General features: G+C 43.0%; 1 protein-coding gene across 2 annotated transcripts; it reads right to left on the reverse strand.

Moving 5' to 3' along the window:
• Positions 1-2,574: 2,574 nt before the first annotated feature.
• On the reverse strand, positions 2,575-19,298 carry COQ5 (coenzyme Q5, methyltransferase). 2 transcript variants are annotated; one of them, XM_004753370.3, is made up of 7 exons: positions 19,074-19,298; positions 14,010-14,159; positions 11,468-11,689; positions 6,679-6,785; positions 4,290-4,378; positions 3,428-3,539; positions 2,575-3,349 (listed from the first exon to the last, which is right to left on the reverse strand). In XM_004753370.3, exons 1-7 carry the CDS (start codon positions 19,273-19,275, stop codon positions 3,248-3,250), a joined length of 984 nt encoding a protein of 327 aa, XP_004753427.1. In that variant the 5' UTR covers positions 19,276-19,298; the 3' UTR covers positions 2,575-3,247. The 2 variants fall into 2 exon arrangements, with proteins under 2 accessions (XP_004753427.1, XP_044929584.1); XM_045073649.1 differs by lacking the exon at positions 14,010-14,159.
• Between the last annotated feature and the right edge of the window lie 1,064 nt (positions 19,299-20,362).

A 20,362-nucleotide genomic window follows, 5' to 3' on the forward strand; every position in this document is an offset into this window, starting at 1 on the left:
GTTGCACTAATGAGAAATTGCTGGGCTAGTCTAGGCCATCTGCCCCTGCCCCCTTTTCCTGCCCTGTCCCAAAAGGACACTCAAAGATTAAAAGTGGTTTTAAAAGGGAAAATGTGAAAGTTTTTGAGCAGCAGCCCTCCATGTGATTCCAATAAAGTCTTTGCAGGAATTTAAACGTGTAAGCCTGCTGTGCTTTGCTTTAACTAGCTGTGCTTAGAAACCCCATTAACAATTACATGTGAATTGAAGCTTTCATTAAAAGACCCAATTTAAAGCTGTGGACAAGTAACCTTCATTAAAGGTTTCCTGCTATCAATTTTAAGAAGACTTAAAGGCTTTTCTATGACGAAAAGCAAATACAGCAGACTTGGCTTTTGTAGGCATAAAGGAAATAACGCCAGAGGCTGGAACAACCCACGCTCCTCTTGGGAAGATGCAAGGAAGGTCCTGGCATTCTAACCATGTTTTGAGTGTTCACAGGAGGTAACGCTTTTCGTTTTAAACTTTGGATCTCTGAGATGCAATTAGGATTTCTGAGCAGCCAAACTGCTGCTACATAAGGGGAGGATAGTAGTTGAAATGACTCCATCTTAAGGACAGCATTAGGTTGTAACATTTTGGGGAGATTATTACTACTAGAACTTGGGGTTTTAGGAATCGTAGTGAAGTTGAGCTAGGTTAGGAGTGGGAGCGTTTCAGAGTAGAGAGGCAAAAAAATGTTTATTGGCGGCAATTAAAATGGGAGAAAAATTTTCCCCCTGCTTTTTGTAGGAAAGAAGGATGAGGTTCTGTGGAACGGGAGTATAACTGAGGTGATTTAGGTTTCTATTTATATGAACATACTGAAGATGTTCCCACAATTCATCTTTTTTCTAGCTCCTTTCCCTTTTTAGTGACTTAGCTATAGTTCTATTTGAAGCCCCCCAAAGCTGGATCTTTCTTGTTCCATTAGCCCTACTTCCAGATAGTCTTCTGGCAGTAAACCCTAGAATTGACGTTAAGTCCACAGTGGCTGGGCCTTGGGGGTATTAATTTGATCAGACCTGTATCTACTGCCTGGAAGTGGCAGCTTTTAACTATTTAATTTTTTAAAATTCAGATACGAAAAAAAACCCACTTTGCCAGGGAGATAGAATTGGGTTGATGGTTTATGAAATTCCCTGAGCGTCTGCTCCTTGTTAATTCTAATTTCAAAGACCAGTAGGCTCCAGCTGGCTGAAAAAAAGTAAGCTAATTTTTTTTTAAGGTTTAGCACTTTGTCAAATGCTCTTTTCTCTTCTTTGAGATGGTTGTATATAGATAACTGTCTGAAAGCTTTTCAATGACAAGAGCAAGGAAGATCTTGTGAGTGAAGGTACATAAATGACCCCTACTCTGCTGGCCCTAGAGGCAGCATGTCTAAAGGCTTTTGAAATAGACTTGAACTAAGTTACCCACAATTACCAAATGGCCAGCCAAGTCACAAGTTGCTTTCTGCAATGTCTTAGCAAAGTCCCTTAAAAACCATGGACTTGGGCGCCTGGGTGGCTCAGTGGGTTAAGCCGCTGCCTTCGGCTCAGGTCATGATCTCAGAGTCCTGAGATCGAGTCCCACATCGGGCTCCCTGCTCAGTGGGGAGCCTGCTTCCCTCTCTCTCTCTCTCTGCCTGCCTCTCCATCTACTTGTGATTTCTCTCTGTCAAATAAATAAATAAAATCTTAAAAAAAAAAAAAAAAAAAAAAAAAAAAAAAAAAACCATGGGCTTAATCCACATTCAGAACATTTGGGGCCTCATTTTATTTATTTTTATTTAAAGGTTTTATTTATTTACTTAAGAGAGCACAGTAGGCAGAGCAGCAGGCAGAGGGAGAGGGAGAAGCAGGCTGTCTGCCAAGCAAGTAGCTGAATGTAGGGCTTGATCCCAGGACCCTGGGATCAGGACCTGAACTGAAACGAGCCATTTAACCAACTGAGCTTCCCAGGCACACCTGTTTTTTTTTTGTATTTTAAAGATTTTATTTGACAGAGACGGCGAGAGAGGGAACACAAGCAGGGGGAGTGGGAGAAGGAGAAGCGGACTTCCAGCTAAGCAGGTAGCCCAATGCAGGGCTCCATCCCAGGACACTGGGATCTTGACCTGAGCTGAAGGCAGACGCTTAAATACTGAGCCGCCCAGGTGCCCGCTTAGGCCTCATTTTAGCATCAAACGTTGGACTGTATTAAGGAGACGAGCTCTGCCCAGCTCTACCACTTAGTACCAAGGGAAAAAAAAGGGTTAGGCTAGATCATTTTCAAACTTTTTTTTGGGGGGGATGCTACAAAACCCTCCAAATGTATTCTGATAAAGGAGTTCTGCATATAAAACACGAAAGCAGGGGGTGCCTGGGTGGCTCAGTCGTTAAGCATCTGCCTTTGGCTCAGGTCATGATCCCAGAATCTTGGGATCGAGCCCCACATCGGGCTCCCTGCTCGGCAGGAAGCCTGCTTCTCCCTCTTCGCTCCCCCTGCTTGTGTTCCCTCTCTGTCTCTCTCTCTGTCAAATAAATAAATAAAATCTTTAAAAAACAACAACAACAAAAAAAACAAAACACCAAATCAGGAGTTTCCTGGAACATTTATTTATTCTTTCACCAAAGGTTTGTTTTCTTCGTGACAGGCACTGAGGATCCAATAGTAGTTTTCGGTAGAAGAGGACTGAGTGATGACAAAAATGTATTTCCCTCACACTCCCCCTGTCCCAAGAAGAAATAACAAATACACAAATTGTAAACTCATTCAGTGGTTCAGTTCATAATTCTAATTGTGATTGTTAGCACTCCGACTTGGGCCTTCGTTTTTGGCCCCAGACTTAGTCCTGAGAGGCTGACTCAGGTACAGCTAGGACACGTTTTGGTTCAAATCATCATTGGGTTCAAATGAGTCATCATCCCTGTGGAAGGCAGCACCAGCAGAGAAGCTACAAACACTTCCAAAAAGGAGAAGTACTGCTGGTTTTTACCTTAACCACACATCGCGCAGTCAATAAAAATTAGGAGCTGAGCAAAAAATACAGAGCAAATACCTCTGGGAGAAGCCCTGAAGCAGCTTCTAGTGAAATGTGCAGTAGAATCTGTTTCTTCCACGTTGGGACTGGTCACGTCAGAGCATGAGCCTAAGGCACACGTCCTTAAGAGGGGATGTTCTGCTGCCAGTCTCACTAGCCAGATTATTCTCCAGTTCCAGGCTTTTGACAGGATGTGACTGTTCACACTCCAGAATGGTAAAGGAGTTACAGTTTGAAGCCAGAATGAATAGCCACGATGCCTGATGTGAGACTTTCATAAGTCACTTTTTCAAAACCTGCATCTTGTATCATCTCTTTGAACTCCTCCTAAAACGCAAAGATACAGCAAGGATCACCTGGATTTAAACTCTAGGGCCTTTGTTGTAAAATATCAAGGTTTTGTACCTGAGATGGGAACTGTCGGATACTTTCTACAAGATATTGGTAGGACTTCCAATCTCCTGCAATGACCTCTCCCAGGACAGGAATGACCTGGAAGCTATATAGATCATAAAGCCTAAACACAAAGGCAAAAGAGTAAGATTAGAACATGCCCCCTGATAAGAAGCAAGAAGGTTTAAGCCTGAAGTTATAAATTCAAATGCCTATAGGGGTCAAGTACCTGAAAGTAATGTGGGCCAAGTGCAAGACCAGTAGGGACTAGTGAGGAGGTGGTGACAGGTACAGTTAGAAAATAGCATAAAAGTGGAGAAGGGGCAGGTACTACTCAGCTCCGACTACTGCCATGTGGGAATAAGTGCTCAGCGTTGCCCTATGTGATTCCTCAAGTGAAGCTATGTGAAACTTCCTCATTTTTAAATATGAACATCTAAGTCAATCTTTTTTTAAAGGGTTTTTTGTTTTGCTTTTTTATTCAACACAGAGAGAGAGAGATCACGAGCAGGCAGGCCGAGAGAGGGAGGCAGGCTCCGGCTCTATCCCAGGACCCCAAGACCGCAACCCAAGCTGAAAGCAGAGGCTCAACCCACTAAGCTACCCAGGTGCCCCTAAGTCAATTTCTTAAAATACAAAATACATCCGTGGGCCAACTTGAGCTTCTGGTTGCTGGTTTGAAACTTTTTTGGCTTAGGTATTCAGAACTGGCTGACTTCTGAGGTGGCACTGGCCATAGATAGGGCTATTGTGTGCCTTAGAGACTCTGAACTGTGAGCTTCATGGTTATCACTTACTGGCTGTTTCTGTCCAGTTTGGGGATGGAAAGCCCTTGGCTAGACAATGAGAATAAAGCCCTGTTAACAGTACCAACCTGGATACGAGGGGATTGTTCACTTGACTAAACTCCAGACAGAGAAATCGTCCTCCTGGTTTCAGGACTCGATGGGCTTCCTGGAGTGCCTGAGCAAGACAAGAACAAGAGAACATACTCCTCAGCAGAACTCAATTCCATGAGGCCAAAACAGCTTTAACTTTGATGGGCATTATAAAAGTTAGCATTTCCTATAGCATGCACATAGATCCCTTGTGCATTCTCAGTGGGTAAGCTGTAGCAGCAGAGATAACCCGACAATATCCTAAATTTTACGTAAAGGCATTCTGCTGCCCGTGAAGAGAATGTTACTTGGAGTACTTAGATTGGGACCACATGACGGCCAATTGGAGTACTCAGATTGGGACCATATGACGGCCAATTTCACAAACTGTCATTTATTAAAATCTTATTTCAGGATTTTCTTTTTTTTCTTTCTTTATTTTTTTAAGTAAACTCTTTACCCAACATGGGATTTGAACTTAAAACCCGGAAATCAAGAGTTGCACCCTTTACTGGTCGAGTCAGCCAGGTGCCCCTACAATTACTTATGTAAATCACCATGGATATCCTCTTTGATCTAGGAATTTTACTTCAAGGAACCTCTCTCACAGAAATGCATCTGTTGTAGGGGCACCTGGGTGGCTCAGTCCATTAAGCATCTGACTTGATTTTGGCTCAGCTCAGATCATAAGATTGGTCTCTGTGCTGGGCGTGGAACCTGCTTAAGATTCCTCCTCTGCTCCTTCCCACCATCCAAAGAAGAAAAAAGGAAAAAGAAATGCATCTATTGTAGAGATGACATGCACACACGTTATTACCTGCAGCGCTGTTGGAACAGCACATGATTAGAAGCATCTTAATTATTGAGAGACTAAATTATGGAATGTCTATATAAATGGAATCTATGCAGCTATTTAGAAAAAGGAAAAGCCAGGGCTCTTTATGTACTGACATGGAAAAATCCCCCAAGATATATTTTTAAGGGGAAAAAAAAAAGCAATGGGCAAAATGTATCATATGCTAATATTTATACAAAAGAAGAAGAAAAAGAAAAACGTTTATTATTCACAAAACTCCTTTGCAAAGGTATATAAGAAACTGGTGATTGGAGGAGGGAGAAGAGGCACTGCATGGTTGGTACACATGGGTGGGAGGCATACTTTCACTGACATGTCCTTTTTTTAAAAAAAGATTTTATTTATTTGACAGACAGAGATCACAAGTAGGCAGAGAGGCAGACAGAGAGGGGGAAGCAGGCTCCCCGCTGAGCAGAGCGCCCGACGATCCCAGGGACCCTGAGGTCAAGGCCTGAGGTGAAGGCAGAGGCTTTAACCCACTGAGCCACCCAGGTGTCCCTGACATGCCCTTTTGTACTTTGAACCTATTCAAAATTTTTTTTTAATTAGAAGAAATAATAAACTGGCTGCATACAAGGGGCAAGTCACAAAAACCAAGCTCAAGTGCATAAAGATGTCTCACTGAAAGCAGAGGAACCAGGTAACTGGAGCCCGTGATTACAAAAACAAAACGTGGTGCCTTGCACATGGTCTTCAAATGCTCTGGGATAGAACACTGAAGGAGAAATGAAGAGCTGCATCAGGGAGTGTCTGGCCGGATCAGTCGGTAGATACATTTGATCTCAGGGTTGTGAGTTGGAATCCCACGTTGTGTGCAGAGATTACTTAAAGATAAAATCTTTGGGACGCCTGGGTGGCTCAGTTGGTTAAGCAGCTGCCTTCGGCTCAGGTCATGATCCCAGCGTCCTGGGATCGAGTCCCACATCAGGCTCCTTGCTCAGCAGGGAGCCTGCTTCTCCCTCTGCCTCTGCCTGCCATTCTGTCTGCCTGTGCTTGCTCTCTCCCCCCCCCCCTCTCTGATGAATAAATAAAATTTAAAAAAAAAAAAAGATAAAATCTTTAAAAAAAAAGAACAGCTGCATCAGATTAAGAGCTAAATGTTCCCTTCTCCCTGTAGAGGAACCCATGACTCTAGATATCTTCTGCCAAAATAAGTGTTCGAGTGCCTTCTGTGTTGGCCTTGGAAATGCCTCTGATCTGCAAACTCACTGGGTCAGACAACTTCACAAGTGAGCGGAAACAGATGGAAAGTCAGAGCATGACTGACAGCTCAAAGATGTGAATACCAACCCAAGCAACAAATGCTTCTATGGGGATCTGCTCTGTGGTTTGTTTTTTTTTCCCCTTCATTTTTGTGACAAGGAAAATTGGCAACTTCAAGGAATGAGGCCTCCAAGCCTGAAAAAGTCATTCCATTCAAAAGCTGGTGGAGAGAAGAGTCTCTCCCTCTTTTCTCATTTTCTGTGGGGCTGCTCTAAGAGATCGAATAGCACAAGAGTTACACAAGCTAAAGACGCAGCCATATATACCTGATTAATGTGTGTGACATTCCGGATCCCAAAGGCGATAGTGTAAACATCGAACTTGTCATCATCAAAGGGCAGTTCTTCAGCATCTCCCAATACCCAAGCAAGTCCTGAAAGAGAAAATCATTTCTGGGCTCAGCATGGGCTGCTCAATTGCACCCAGTGAACTGTCAAACCTGAGGAGGGCATTGTGGGAATCCCCCGATTTGGAGTCAGCCAGGCAGAAGTGTGGGCAGCCTGCACACTCCACTCATGGCTGACTTCTCAAGTGGGGGCCGTCTGTGCAACCTGTGACTGATTCTGGGAGTCAGTGTCAGAATTGAACTGAATTGTTGGACACCTACTTGGTGTGGGAGAACTGGAGAGCAGTCTGGCACTGGGCAAATACCATATGTGTGGTATTGGAAACCATCACATGCCTGCTTTCATCCCTGGGTTCCTGGCCGCTGTCTTTGAGGTGCTGTCTTGGCCTGAGAATCTGAATTTCTTCAAGTTTAGCAGGAAGCTCTTTCCCCAGGGGTCTCAGGGTAGAACCCAATGAATATTTAGTTATGCCCACCCTGAAGCAATTTTTACCCAACTAACTGTTTTGTGTAAAGTACCATGGTTAGGATCCCAGGTCTGGGGTTTAGACTGCCAGAGCTTTAATTCTAGCATCACCATTTATTAGCTGTATCATCTCGAATAAACTACTTTGCCTTGGTTTCCTCATCTGTAAGATGGAGTTAATAATAGTACTAACTTCAGAGGGCGATTGGAAGTATTTTTTTTTAAGATTTTATTTATTTATTTGACAGACAGAGATCATAAGTAGGCAGAGAGGCAGGCAGAGAGAGAGGGGGAAGCAGGCTCCCTGCTGAGCAGAGAGCCCAATGTGGGGCTGGATCCCAGGACCCTGAAACCATGACCTGAGCCGAAGGCAGAGGCTTTTAGCCCACTGAGCCACTTTCAGTTGCCCCTCTCTCTCTTTTTTTTTTTTTTTTTAATTTTATTTATTCATTTGAGAGAGAGACAGAGCACAAGCAGGGGGAGAGGCAGAGGGAGAAGCAGGCTCCCAGCTGAGCAGGGAGCCAACATGGAACTCGATTCCAGGACTCTGAGATCATGACCTGAGCTGAAGGCAGATGCTTAACCGACTGAGCCACCCAGGTGCCTTGACTGGAGTATTCTAAGTATGGAATTTAGCCTAGTTATGCTGGTTCTACTGAAGAATCAAAGTGTCTAGACAATTTTTGTCTGGTCACAAATTCAGAAAACACCCAAGGGAACCCTATAACAGGGTAGCTATGTCCACTAAAGGATCCTGATTCAGCTTTAAGATTAGTCAGCTTGCAGCAAATTAGACATAAAATGCAATATAGAAGGAAGGCTCTAGAGAAGAAAGTAAATGAAAACCTCCCTGGAAAAGCAAAGTGGCAGTATTTAACAAAACCCTTAAAAATAACCATACACTGGGGTGCCTGGATGGCTCACCAGTTGGTTAAGCGTTGGACTCTTAGTTTTGGCTTAGGTCGTGATCTGGAGATCGTGAAGGTCTAGAGATCCAGCCCTGCGTGGGACTCCGTGTTCCATCTCTCTCCCTTTCCCTTTGCCCCTGCCCTAGCTCAAAACACACACACTCTCTCTCTCAAATAAATAAATGAATCTTAAAAAAAAAAAAAAAAAAAACACCATATCCTTTGAACCAGCTCTTTGATTTTTAGGAGGATGACCCTGATATCATCCTCAGGGCAACTGTCTGATGGCAGGGTCTGTACTATCTCTTCACATACATTATCTTATCACATTCTCATACTACCGCCATGGAATAGCTCTTATTATCATCATCATGTTTTAGGAGAGCCAAGTTGAGTATTAGGCAGCTTGTCCAAGGTCACCCAGATGGATTGGAACTCAGGTTGTTTTATCCCAGAGCCTGTGTTTCCTTCTTATCTATTTATTTTTTATTATCTATCTATTTATTTATTTGACACACAAAATTGCAAGTAGGCAGAGAGGCAGGCAGAGAGAGAGGAGGGGAAGCAAGCTCCCTGCTGAGCAGACAGCCTGATGCGGGGCTCCTTCCCAGGACCCTGAGATTGTGACCTGAGCCAATGGCAGAGGCTTAACCCACTGAGCCACCTAGGCACCCCGAGCCTGTGTTTTCAATAGCTGTGGTATATTACCTCCTAATATGGTTTTTATTCTCCCATTTTATAGATAAGGGAATTGAGATCTGGAGAGTTTAAACACTTGTCTGAGGTTATGTAAAAGGGAAAAATGAACAAATGCATGCAAAAATTTACAAATAAAGATGTCACAACGCTGTGCTTTTTTTTTTTTTTTTTAAAGATTTTATTTATTTATTTGACAGAGAGAGAGATCACAAGTAGGCAGAGAAGCAGGCAGAGAGGGGGGGGGGAAGCAGGCTCCCTGCTGAGCAGAGAGCCCGATGGGATGCGGGGCTGGATCCCAGGACTTCTGGAATCATGACCTGAGCTGAAGGCAGAGGCTTTAACCCATTAAGCCACCCAGGCGCCCCAATGCTGTGCTTTTTAAGCAAGAGCTTTAGAAAAAAGTGAAGGATCAATTGGGGTTGCTGGTTATGTAAACTGGTGATGTGAATCTTTGTCATTCACATCCGTACAAGAGAAAATCATAAAGGATTTTAAGGAATTTTTAATGACATGGAAAGATCTCATGATACGATACTGAGTTAGGGCAGGATACTAAATTGTATATACAGGAAGTCTTCAATTTTATAAAAAGGAAATTATTAGGAAAAGCTAGAAAGGATATACATTAAAATACTAGGAGCATTACTTGATATTGGAATTATAGATAACATTTACTTTTCTCTTAATACCTTTGCAAAATCCAAAATTTCTCTCAAATCTATCACTTTTATAACCTATCAAATAATTTAAAAAATGTATTTATTTTCTTATTAGAGAGAGAGTGTGTGCATACATGAGAGCACAAGCAGGGGGGTGGCAGAGGGAGAGGGAGAAGCAGGCTCCCCACTGAGCAGGAAGCCGGAGGCAGGGCTGAGGCTGGAAGTCGATCCAGGACCCCAGGATCATGACCTGAGCTGAAGGTAGACGCTTAACCAACTGAGCCCAGGCGTCCCTCAGATAACTTTTTTTAAAGCTCCTGCCCTCAGAACTTCCATTTGGGGAGGAAGTGCTCCACAGAAGATGTAAATCAAACACACAAGAGTGCTACACATAAATATGTCTTTCTCGTTAACTTACTCTCCCAAATTAATTTCTAGGATTCTTCTTAGTATCAACTCTTTTCATGGTATAATTTTTACAAAGACATCATTGTTGGACACTGATAAAGCAAGGAGGAAAGATAAGGAAAATGGGCCTATGCAGCACTTAATAATTCATTCGCCAGTGGTTTTGTCTTGGCAGTGAGGAGAGGCTGAAGGGCAAGCTACGCTATGGAAGGGATGATTCCAGAAATGGAACACTGCCTATCACTTCGATCTTTGTTCTCCATTCTTTATGGCTGAGCACCAGAGGGAAGGGAAACACGTTTTTCAGCAGGAGTAAGGAAACATAGTGCCTTTGTCTAAAAACACTAGGGGCTGTCTGCTTTTGGATCAGCACTAATGGTTAACAAAAGAGCCCTTCATCTTGGAGGCCAAGTGGGTGGTGGTCCGTCTAGGCAGTTCGTTCTAGGAGTGGGGGGTGGAGGAGGAAGAATTGAACTAAAATAACCATAGTCACTTCTGGTGGGGGAGGGGGGAGCACAGGAACGCCGATGTTGACCCGAGGGACTCTTATTTTCTTTGCCCCGGACCACTGCCTCATGGTAGCTGCCTGCAGTGCTTGGCCAGCTGGGAAGAGGGCAGTGCAGCGGCTTTGGAAAGCTGGTGCAGCTGCCACATCCTGACTTCTACTTGAGAAAGTTGGGGGGAAAATATTTTAAAGGGTGAAAACAGGGGCGCCTGCATGGCTCAGTGGGTTAAAGCCTCTGCCTTCAGCTCAGGTTGTGATCCCAGGGTCCTGGGATCGAGCCCCGAATCAGGCTCTCTGCTCAGCCTCTCTGCCTGCCTCTCTGCCTACTTGTGTGATCTCTGTCAGTCAAATAAATAAATAAATAAATAAATAAAAAAGGGTGAAAACAAACAGCAAAATGTGAAATCTACATCTTTAAGCTAGGGCACAAATTGTTCATTTTCAGGCTATAAATTGTTCGTTTACAGGACACTGGGGTCAGCAGGGAGTTGCTGGGAACTGAAGGCAAAACTTCCATCTCAGGGTCAAAGAGCTAAGATCCCAAGACTCAACTCCAATTTGGGATCTGCCACTTAAGAGTTGTGTTACTTGGACAAAGGCACTTTACTCAAGCAGCACTTGGGGCTTTGGTTATCAGCCCTGTCACATGGGGCTGGTAATCAAGCTACCACCCCAGGTTGGCAAAATAATGTACATAACAGAGGTGTCTGGGTGGCTCAGTGGGTTAAACCTCTGCCTTCGGCTCAGGTCATGGTCTCGGGATCCTGGGATCAAACCCCCACATCGGGCTCTCTGCTCAGCAAAGAGTCTGCTTCCTGGGCCCCCACTCTCTCTCTGCCTGCCCCTTGCCTGCTGTCTGTCAAATAAATAAATAAAATCGTAAAACAACAACAACAACAACAACGTACATAACACCCTGCAAACTGGATTCAGGCACACAAATTATCTTCGACTCCGGCCTAGCTACATGTTTTTGAAAATAAAGCCCTTCAACATTTATATATCCCATCTTATTTCATAAACACACAAACATTTCCACTGTGTCTACTTCTCACAAAACTTACCAGCTTTGTGTCCTTGAGCACGGGCTTTCTGCTTTCCAACCTTTAGCATCTCCTTGTTGATGTCACAGACCACTACCCGGGAACCGCCCAAGGGGTCCTCTTCATTTTGGTACTTTCTAGCAATTTCTTCCCAGGATAAATTTTGCTGGGCCCGTAACTGCCGCTTCAGCTTTCCCTTGTGCTGTGCCTCGACATAATTAAGGAAACGGAATGCAATGTCACCTGTGGGAAGCCAACAGGAGGAGAGATGCAAACACAAACACAAACAAAGCAAAACCCCAACATTTCCAAAACGCAAACAGAGCAACAAAGGTACAGGACTTGACAGTGTACAAAAATTGAAGTTTCTCTTCATTTCTCTGGTAAATTAAAAGGGAAAAAAAAACAGCAATTTTTTTTAACTTCTCTTTTTTTAAAAAAGATTTTATTTTTAAGTAATCTCTCTACCCAATGTGGGACTCAAACTCATGACCTCAAGATCAAGAGTCCCATGTTACACTGATTGAGCCAGGCAGGTGCCCTGTTAACTTAAAATATTCTTTAAAATCCTTTAAAAAATTGTGTAATGCATGGACACATTCTTGCCATAAAAGACAAACCCAAATATTTAAACTAAAACAGAAACGTTGGCTTCTCTCTCCATACCCTCTCCAGAGCTAAGCAGTGTTAAGTGCTAGTGCTCAGCCCTTCTAGTCTTTGTCTAAGAATTGTTGCGAAAGCAACACGAGGGTACAGTTACCAGCAAGGATCCCCTCCCCCACCATTTCCCATGCCTAGTTCAGTTCTCCAGACACTGTCTTTCTCAACCCTCTCAGCTGTGTCTTATGTTGGTTCCAGCTCGTTCTTTATTTACCAAATTTATGATATCTTGCCCATCCTGTCTGCTTGGCTCTATCTTCCTAATATGTTTAGATCACATTTCATAGTCCCTCATAGATTCCTTTGTAAACTAGAGTAACAGACTCTTATTTCTATTTCGCCAATTACAAATGGTACCTCTTGACTCGTTTCAACCTTCTACTGTGAGCACTTTTATACCGTCAAGACCAACTGATAACACACTGTTTGTTCTGAGGCTATAATTACTTCTGTGCTTTGTTGGTTGGAGTCTAAAAGCTGAAAAGTGTGTATGTTACTGTAATCAGGTAAATACTATTTGGGCCTAGACAGTGCTTTCTAGGAGCACACTGCCTTTCTTATAATGTTGTTTGTCTTTGTTTCTCTTAGACTACTTGTAAGAAATATACCCTTAAGTTCTTCTACTCTCTCCAACCAATTAGGTATTCTCCAGTCCCTTTCCTATATGTTTAAATACTTTATATGAAATGACTTAAAAACATATACAAGGATCATATTAGACACATAGTTGTACAACTTTTCTTTCTCTTCCCACTGAATATGTCTTTGAAAACTTTCCATCAGTATTTATAGGTTTTCCACATTCTTTTAAATAGCTACAGGATAGTTCATAGAATGGATGTATCTTAATTTAAAACAATTTCTTTACTGAGGCAGAAATAGGTTATTTCCCAGTTTTCACTACTACTAAAAATGATGCAGTGAGCATATCTGTAGCTATATATTTTTAAAATGTCTTTTTAAATATATGGGATTACCTTCCAAGTAGATTTTCTAAACGGGCAGTTGGCAGCATGCAGTAATCATGTAGGTGAAGGCACAGATGTAGGCAGGTCTGACCAAACCCTTTCTGAAGCTATATCTTGGTGCAAGGTTTTTCTTTTTCTTTTTCTAAAGACTAGATATGGAGAATTGGAATTGTGGGATCCTAGACTATAAAGATTTTAGATTTTAACAGATTCTGTTAAATGGTCCTTCACTGAGCAAGGTGTCTTACCACCTTCCCAGTTTCCACCAGGGAGAGGACCACATCAACAAAGTCACACATAAACATGTTTCACACATGCAGATGGTTCTACTGTCATTTCTTATTCTATATTATCCTATTGGTATAGATTATCACGTAATTACATGACCCATTTTTCTAATGTAATTTAACATGTACATGTACATTAGCCATGTACATCACCAAGATGCGTGAGTGAAACCCATGATGTTTTTCTCCCCAGATACCTAGTGTGCACCAAGTAACAAAGGACCGTGGATAAACAACTAAGCTTTGGATTTCTGATATGATTGTGGATTAGGCAGAAAATTTTGCCTAGAAAGCTTATGGAATATGAGAATGGGCATATTCTCCCCCTACCCAAAGAAAGGGGGAAAGTGGATTAAAGGTTAAACAGAAAAATAAATTCATTCACACAGCGAAATGTCCCTGGAGTAAAAGAGTGAACTCTTTACTTTGTAGCCCTGTGCATTTTAGAAAAATGATGGGCATAAAGCTGATATGTTATGCTTTTTGAGTGACATTTGGTTAGAAAGAGTAAACCTTTCCTAGAAGTATACTGACTTTCAATTACCATCTTCAGCCTAATGGTAGATAAACTAGCTCATTCCAACAAGAGACACTTGATTTCTACAAAAGGTGCTCAGTGATATTCAAGGATACTCGACTGGACATTACCTGTGCCTCCAGCAACATCGAGCAGCTGGGTCCCAGGAAATGGGTGCATCTTCCAGACCAGCATATCCTTCCAAATACGATGGATACCAAGACTCATCATATCATTCATTACGTCATACTTCTTGGCCACACTTTCAAACACATGATAGACTGACACAGGAGAAATACAACACAATTGTGCTATTAACAAGATTAACTTAGGAAGTCCTAAATGAAAGGGGATGAAACTTTTCTCCCCTGAAGTTGCTGGTCTTTGTCAGGTGTAGTTAAGCTAGACTGCTTGATGCCCAAATCTACCCCTTAATTTCTTTTTAATAAAGGCTTAAGTTACTTCATCTAAGAAACCAACCTCTTTTCTGCTGTCTTAGTTACCTTTATCTAGGACCACTACCCCATAATAATGCCATGCACCTGCTTGGCACTAAGTTAGGTTTCCATTTCTTAGAGGATGGGGGAGGTATGGAATTTTTATTTTATTTTGCTGTTATTATAATAGAAAACAATAAATCATTAGAAATACATGACTAATGGATGGGAAGGCGTCAACTCATCCCTCCCTGGATCACAGAGAAAAACCTCAGGTACAATTTGGTGGGCAGATGAGTGGTAAGATGTGAGTGAGGGCCAAGCCACACTGCAGAGGGCCCTTGTAAATCTCAGAGGATCAAGAGAGAATGTGGAATCTGGCCTAGTGGGAGAAGGAATTTACTATATAAGGCATTTTAAAGCACAGGCTACATTTAACTTCTTTACACCTGCTTCTCCGCCCATAAGATGAAAAGCTCAGTGCCAGCTCCCGATCACCCTGCCATAAGGCTGAATTACGTAATGAAGGGGAGATGCCTTGAGTTTCTCAGATGTAATCTGCTGCATAGATCTAAAACATCATTATCCTCTGCTGATTTAGCACTACAGAGCTCTTCCTGAACTCAATCTTGAATGCCTGTCTCAAGCCCGGGATCTCCAAGCTTGCTTTTTTGTTTTGTTTTTGGGGTATTCATGGACACTATAGCTCAACCTACTGAGTATAAGGAATCTTTGCTTTGCATGGTTCTGATATACATGAATTTCAGGGACTGTGGTTTAGTTAGGTAACACCAATCCCCCAACAACATCATTCATGTGCAATGGTGTATTAACTGTGAAGTAAGTGCATAAAGCACAAACTTCTCTGGTAGTTCTTCAGCCCATAAATCACTCCGTAAATAATTGACATGCATCATGGTCAGTAACCAATCATATCACTTCTTTCGGTTAGCACTTGGTAGGTCACTACACATCAGTCATTCAGTTCACACACAGACAGCAAAGCATGTAGTTGTGTTACCTCCTTATCTCTCAGTTGTGAATACGTGATATTTTACAAAACTAGATAACTGAAAGAGGGAACTGGCCAACAAAAATGAAAGCACTGCAAAGCAATGAAAAGTGGTAATTCTGTAAGTGAAACGTCCATGGGGTTATAGGGGAAACAGCTGACTGTGGCAACGTGATGCTGGAGAGACTCTAGATATGCAGCTGGAAGAACTATGTGAAGATGAACTTACGGACAACAATGAGGATGTGGGGGCGCCTGGGTGGCTCAATGGGTTAAAGCCTCTGCCTTTGGCTTGGGTCAGGATCCCAGGGTCCTGGGATTGAGCCCCGCATCGGGCTCTCTGCTCAGCAGAGAGCTGCTTCCCTTCCTCTCTCTCTCTTCCTGCATCTCTGCCTACTTGAGATCTCTGTCTGTCAAATAAATAAATAAAATCTTTTAAAAAAAAAGAGGATGTGGTAGTGATGAAAAGGTTGAATATATCCCAGAGGAAATGATGCCAGCAAAAAAAATGTCACGCTAGAGGAATTCTTAGAGATATTTCATGACAGTGAACGCATAAAATGTTACAAGCAGATTGAAATTTAGAAAGGAGTACGGCAATTTGCCAAGACACAGATAAGATGCTTGCTCCCTATTGTAAATTATATGACCAGAAGGTAGCAAACACTGTTCAAACTACTTTTGGTACATTTTTTTAGGAAGGAATAAAACAACTTAATGTTTCTAGTTTTTTATTCGAATTTTAATTTAATTAAAAAAACAAACTTAAGGGGCATCTCCTGGGTGGCTCAGTCGTTAAGCATCTGCCTTTGGCTCAGGTCATAATCCCAGGGTCCTGGGATCGAGCCCCACATTAGGCTCCCTGCTCAGCAGGAAGCCTGCTCCTTCCTCTCCCTCTCCCACTCCCCCTGCTTGCATTCCTTCTCTCTCTGTCTCTGTCAAATAAATAAATAAAATCTTTAAGAAAAAAAAACCTTAAAATTTAAAAATTCTAATTACATTAAGTTAAAATTAAATCTTAATTTTATAGTTTGTTAAATATTAACTTTACTACTTATTTCATTTCTCTATACATTTATAACTAAGAGTAAGAAAGTTTTTGATGTTCAATAATTTTTAAATTTTTTTAAAGTAAACTCTCTGCCCAAAGCAGGGCTTAAACTCATGACCCTGAGATCAAGAGTCACATGCTCCACTGACTGAGCCACCCAGCCACCCACTATGTTCAATAATTTTTAGAGGTCATAGAACAGTTGTAATTTTTCCCATTGATTATTAATATCACTGTGCATGATTTCAGTGCACATGGCCATTTTTACAGTCCTGCACTACTGAGCAGAGGAAAGAATGCCTGTACTTCAATGTTGGGTCCCATCTGGGAGATACATATTTAGTTCATGGTGGGTACCTCTTCCTTGCTTATGTGTGTGAAATGTCATTATATTCTGTAAAGTACAACACAGAAGTTAAGCATTATTATCATTTTGGAAGCAACCCACCTGGACTCAAATCCCCAGCTCTACCACTTACTAGTAGAATCTTCAGCAAGTGACTTACCATCTCTGTTTCAACAGTTTCTTCATCTATGATATCAGGCTACTAGTCTCTACCTTATAAGGTTGTATTTTTTTTTTTTAAAGATTTATCTATTTATTTGACAGAGAGAGACCACAAGTAGGCAGAGAGAGAGGAAGGGAAGCAGGCTCCCTGCCTAGCAGAGAGCCCGATGTGGGGCTAGATCCCAGGACCCTGGGATCATGATCTGAGCCGAAGGCAGAGGCTTTAACCCGCTGAGCCACCCAGGCGCCCCATAAGGTTGTATTTAAAAGAATTAATGAAAAGTATTCCAAAAAGTTTCAAGTCCTTGGGGCGCCTGGGTGGCTCAGTGGGTTAAAGCCTCTGCCTTCGGCTCAGGTCATGATCCCAGGGTCCTGAGATCTAGCCCTACATCGGGCTCTCCTCACCGGGGAGCCTGCTTCCCCCTCTCTGCCTGCCTCTCTGCCTACTTGTGATCTCTGTCAAATAAATAAATATAATCTAAAAAAAAAAAAGTTTCAAGTCCTTTTTTTTTTTTTTTAAGATTTTATTTATTTATTTGACAGAGAGAAATCACAAGTAGACAGAGAGGCAGGCAGAGAGAGAGAGGAGGAAGCAGGCTCCCTGCCAAGCAGAGAGCTCCATGCGGGACTCGATCCCAGGATCCTGAGATCATGACCTGAGCCGAAGGCAGCGGCTTAACCCACTGAGCCACCCAGGCGCCCCAAAAAGTTTCAAGTCCTTAATAAAAGTTTACTATCATTTTACTTGGATTTTCTTATTTCACAAGCAGTTTTTAAGCTTTTAATGTGCATCAGGCGCTGAAGATCTAGACATCAATAAGCCACCGTTCTAGCATTCCGGGGATTCACAGCCCAGTGAAATAGATGTTATTTTATTTTTTTAAAAGATTTTATTCATTTATTTGAGAGAGAATGAGTGAGAGAGAACATGAGAGAGGAGAAGGTCAGAGGGAGAAGCAGACTCCCGAAGGAGCTGGGAGCCCGATGTGAGACTCAATCCTGGAAGTCCAGGATCATGACCTGAGCCGAAGGCAGTAGCTCAACCAACTGAGCCACCCAGACGCCCCTAGATGTTATTTTAAAATCAATATTCGAAGAGTTCCAGTAGAGCTATGTATTTAGTAAGGCTGAGGTAAGACATAAGACAACGTGAGTAGCCTTTAAGAGGGTGGGATATTCCACTGTAAATTCTTTCTCTTTATTTCCTGGGTGACCACAGGCCAAGTGAAGGAAACTCTCAGAGCCTCACCATATCCACTTGTTAAATGGGCTTAAAACCTACCCCATTATGAATGGTACAATTGGAATTTTAAAACAGTCCTTTCCTTTCCCATGCCTATAGCACAATGCTGGGCACAAAGCAACTGCTCAACAATATCTAACCTTTACTGGGCAATTACGAAGTGCCAGGCATTGTTTAAAATATTTTAATATATTAAGTAATCTAATCCTCATTATATCTAAGAAAGATTACTATTATTCCTACTTAAACAATTTGGAGGCTGAGGCACAGCAAAGGTTTCCTCCTTCCTTTCTATTAAAAAATGGTCCTACCCTTGGGACGCCTGGGCATCTCAGTGGGTTAAGCCTCTGCTTTCGGCTCAGGTCATGATCTCAGGGTCCTGGGATTGAGCCCTGCATTGGGCTCTCTGCTCAGCAGGGACCCTGCTTCCCCCTCTCTCTCTGCCTACCTGTGATCTTTCTCTCTGTCAAATAAATAAATAAAATCTTTAAAAAGAAAATGGTCCTACCCCTTGGCAAGAGGTGAAGAACACGAGCTCTGCAGTCACAGTTTTGGAATACCGGTTCCGCCACTTATTATATTATATTAAATCGGGCAACTTCTCGTTTAATCTCGAAGTCTCAATTCCCTCCTGTGTAGCTTGGAGATAACAATACCATTGTTTGGAGGCTGAAATGAGAATTGGGAATAATATCTGCATGGTGCCTGGCACATCATAAACACCCAATTTTTGGAATTTAGTGATAATTACTGTGTTTAACCATAAGTGGCATCTAAGCTCTGCGGGGTCAGGCTGGGAGGGGGGGTGGCGGGGGTGCTCTCTGGAGGTCAGGACTGCACAGCTTACGTCATCCGAGTCAACAGGACGTTAATTCAACTCCTAGCTGAGCAGAAGAAACTAGATCGCAGACAGATCCCTCCATCCGCCCTCTCGCCCCTTTCACCTTTGTCCCCCTTCTCCTCCTCCGACACAGTCTCAAACCCGAAATGTGTTTCCGTTGCCTGCTTCTCTTGGGACAAGTGCCGCACACCCAGCGGGCCCCTAGGCCAGGAGCTACGAAACCCGGGGAGCGGGCTGCACCGCATCACCCGCGACCATCTAAGACCGCAGTAGCTCCACAGAGCGTAGCTCCTGTGGGTCGCCATCTTGGCAGTAGGGTGACAGCGCCCGGACAGTACGTAGGGTTGCATCACTAGAGGGCCAACGGCGGCCGGTAGGAGACATTATTAGCCGAACGCGTCCTGAAACCCTTTCTTAAGGAGCTGTGTGTGTGACCTCTGGGATCTGGAGGCTGCTTAGTTTTTGAGTACTGGAAATCCCTTCTTCTCCCTCTTCCCGCTTTGAATCTAGAATCCGCCAGAATGAAGGGTCCTTATGATAAGGCCACAATCACTTCCCAGCGGCCATATCCCTGAATATTTTCAACCAGCCGTATGAAAGCTAACTCGCAAGATATCCTGTAACTCTTGCTTTCTGGTGCAGAAGTAGGAAACTGAAGTATATGGTGTGGTTACAAGGCAGAAATAACAAGGTCGATTCTCTTAAACTTTGATGGGCCTAAGAATCACTGGTTTGAGCTTTAAAATGCAGATTCGGTGGCCGCCAGGTTGGCTCAGTGGATTAAATCTTTGACTTTTGATTTCGCTCAAGTCATGATATTAGGGTCGGAGGATCAAGCCCCCATAGGGCTCCATGCTGGACATAGAGTCTGCTTGGGATTTTGTCTCTCTCTCTTCTCTCGAAAAGAAAAGAAAAAAAGCAGGTTTCTGGGCCAAATATCAAGAGATTTTTGAATCCATACATTAGAGATGGGCATTGGGAATCTTCATTGAACAAACTTCTGTGGTGATTCATTCATTCATTCTTTCTTTTCTTCCTCCCCCCCCCCCCAAGATTTATATCTTGGGGGATAGGCACAGGGAGAGGGAGAGAAAGAATCCAAAGCAGGCTCCACACCCAGGGCAGAGTCCCATACAGGGGTGAATCTCAGGACCATGAGATCATGACCTGAGCCAAAACCAGGAGTGGAATGCTCAACCCACTGAGCCACCCAGGAGATCCACAGACTTAATGTGGTGATCCTGATGCAAGGAATTTGCAGACCATTCTTGAGAAACATGTGCTAGATGACTCTGAAAAATAAATGTTCAGGGTGCCTGGGTGGCTCAGTGGGTTGAGCCGCTGCCTTCGGCTCAGGTCATGATCTCAGGGTCTTGGGATCCAGTCCCGCAT

Source organism: Mustela putorius, unplaced genomic scaffold, assembly GCF_011764305.1.
Source record: "Mustela putorius furo isolate JIRA1106 unplaced genomic scaffold, ASM1176430v1.1 tig00537248_pilon_pilon_pilon, whole genome shotgun sequence".
In the NCBI taxonomy this organism is placed as follows: domain Eukaryota; kingdom Metazoa; phylum Chordata; class Mammalia; order Carnivora; family Mustelidae; genus Mustela; species Mustela putorius.

Bases quoted from the DNA above. Each gene is read 5' to 3' on its own strand.
- COQ5 (XM_004753370.3), bottom strand. From the start codon at position 19,275: ATGGCGACCCACAGGAGCTACGCTCTGTGGAGCTACTGCGGTCTTAGA. The intron at 14,160-19,073 runs GTGAAAGGGGCG...CTCCTGTGTCAG, and splicing joins GGAGGAGAAGGGGGACAAAG to TCTATCATGTGTTTGAAAGT. The intron at 11,690-14,009 runs GTAATGTCCAGT...GGCTTCCCACAG, and splicing joins CGATGTTGCTGGAGGCACAG to GTGACATTGCATTCCGTTTC.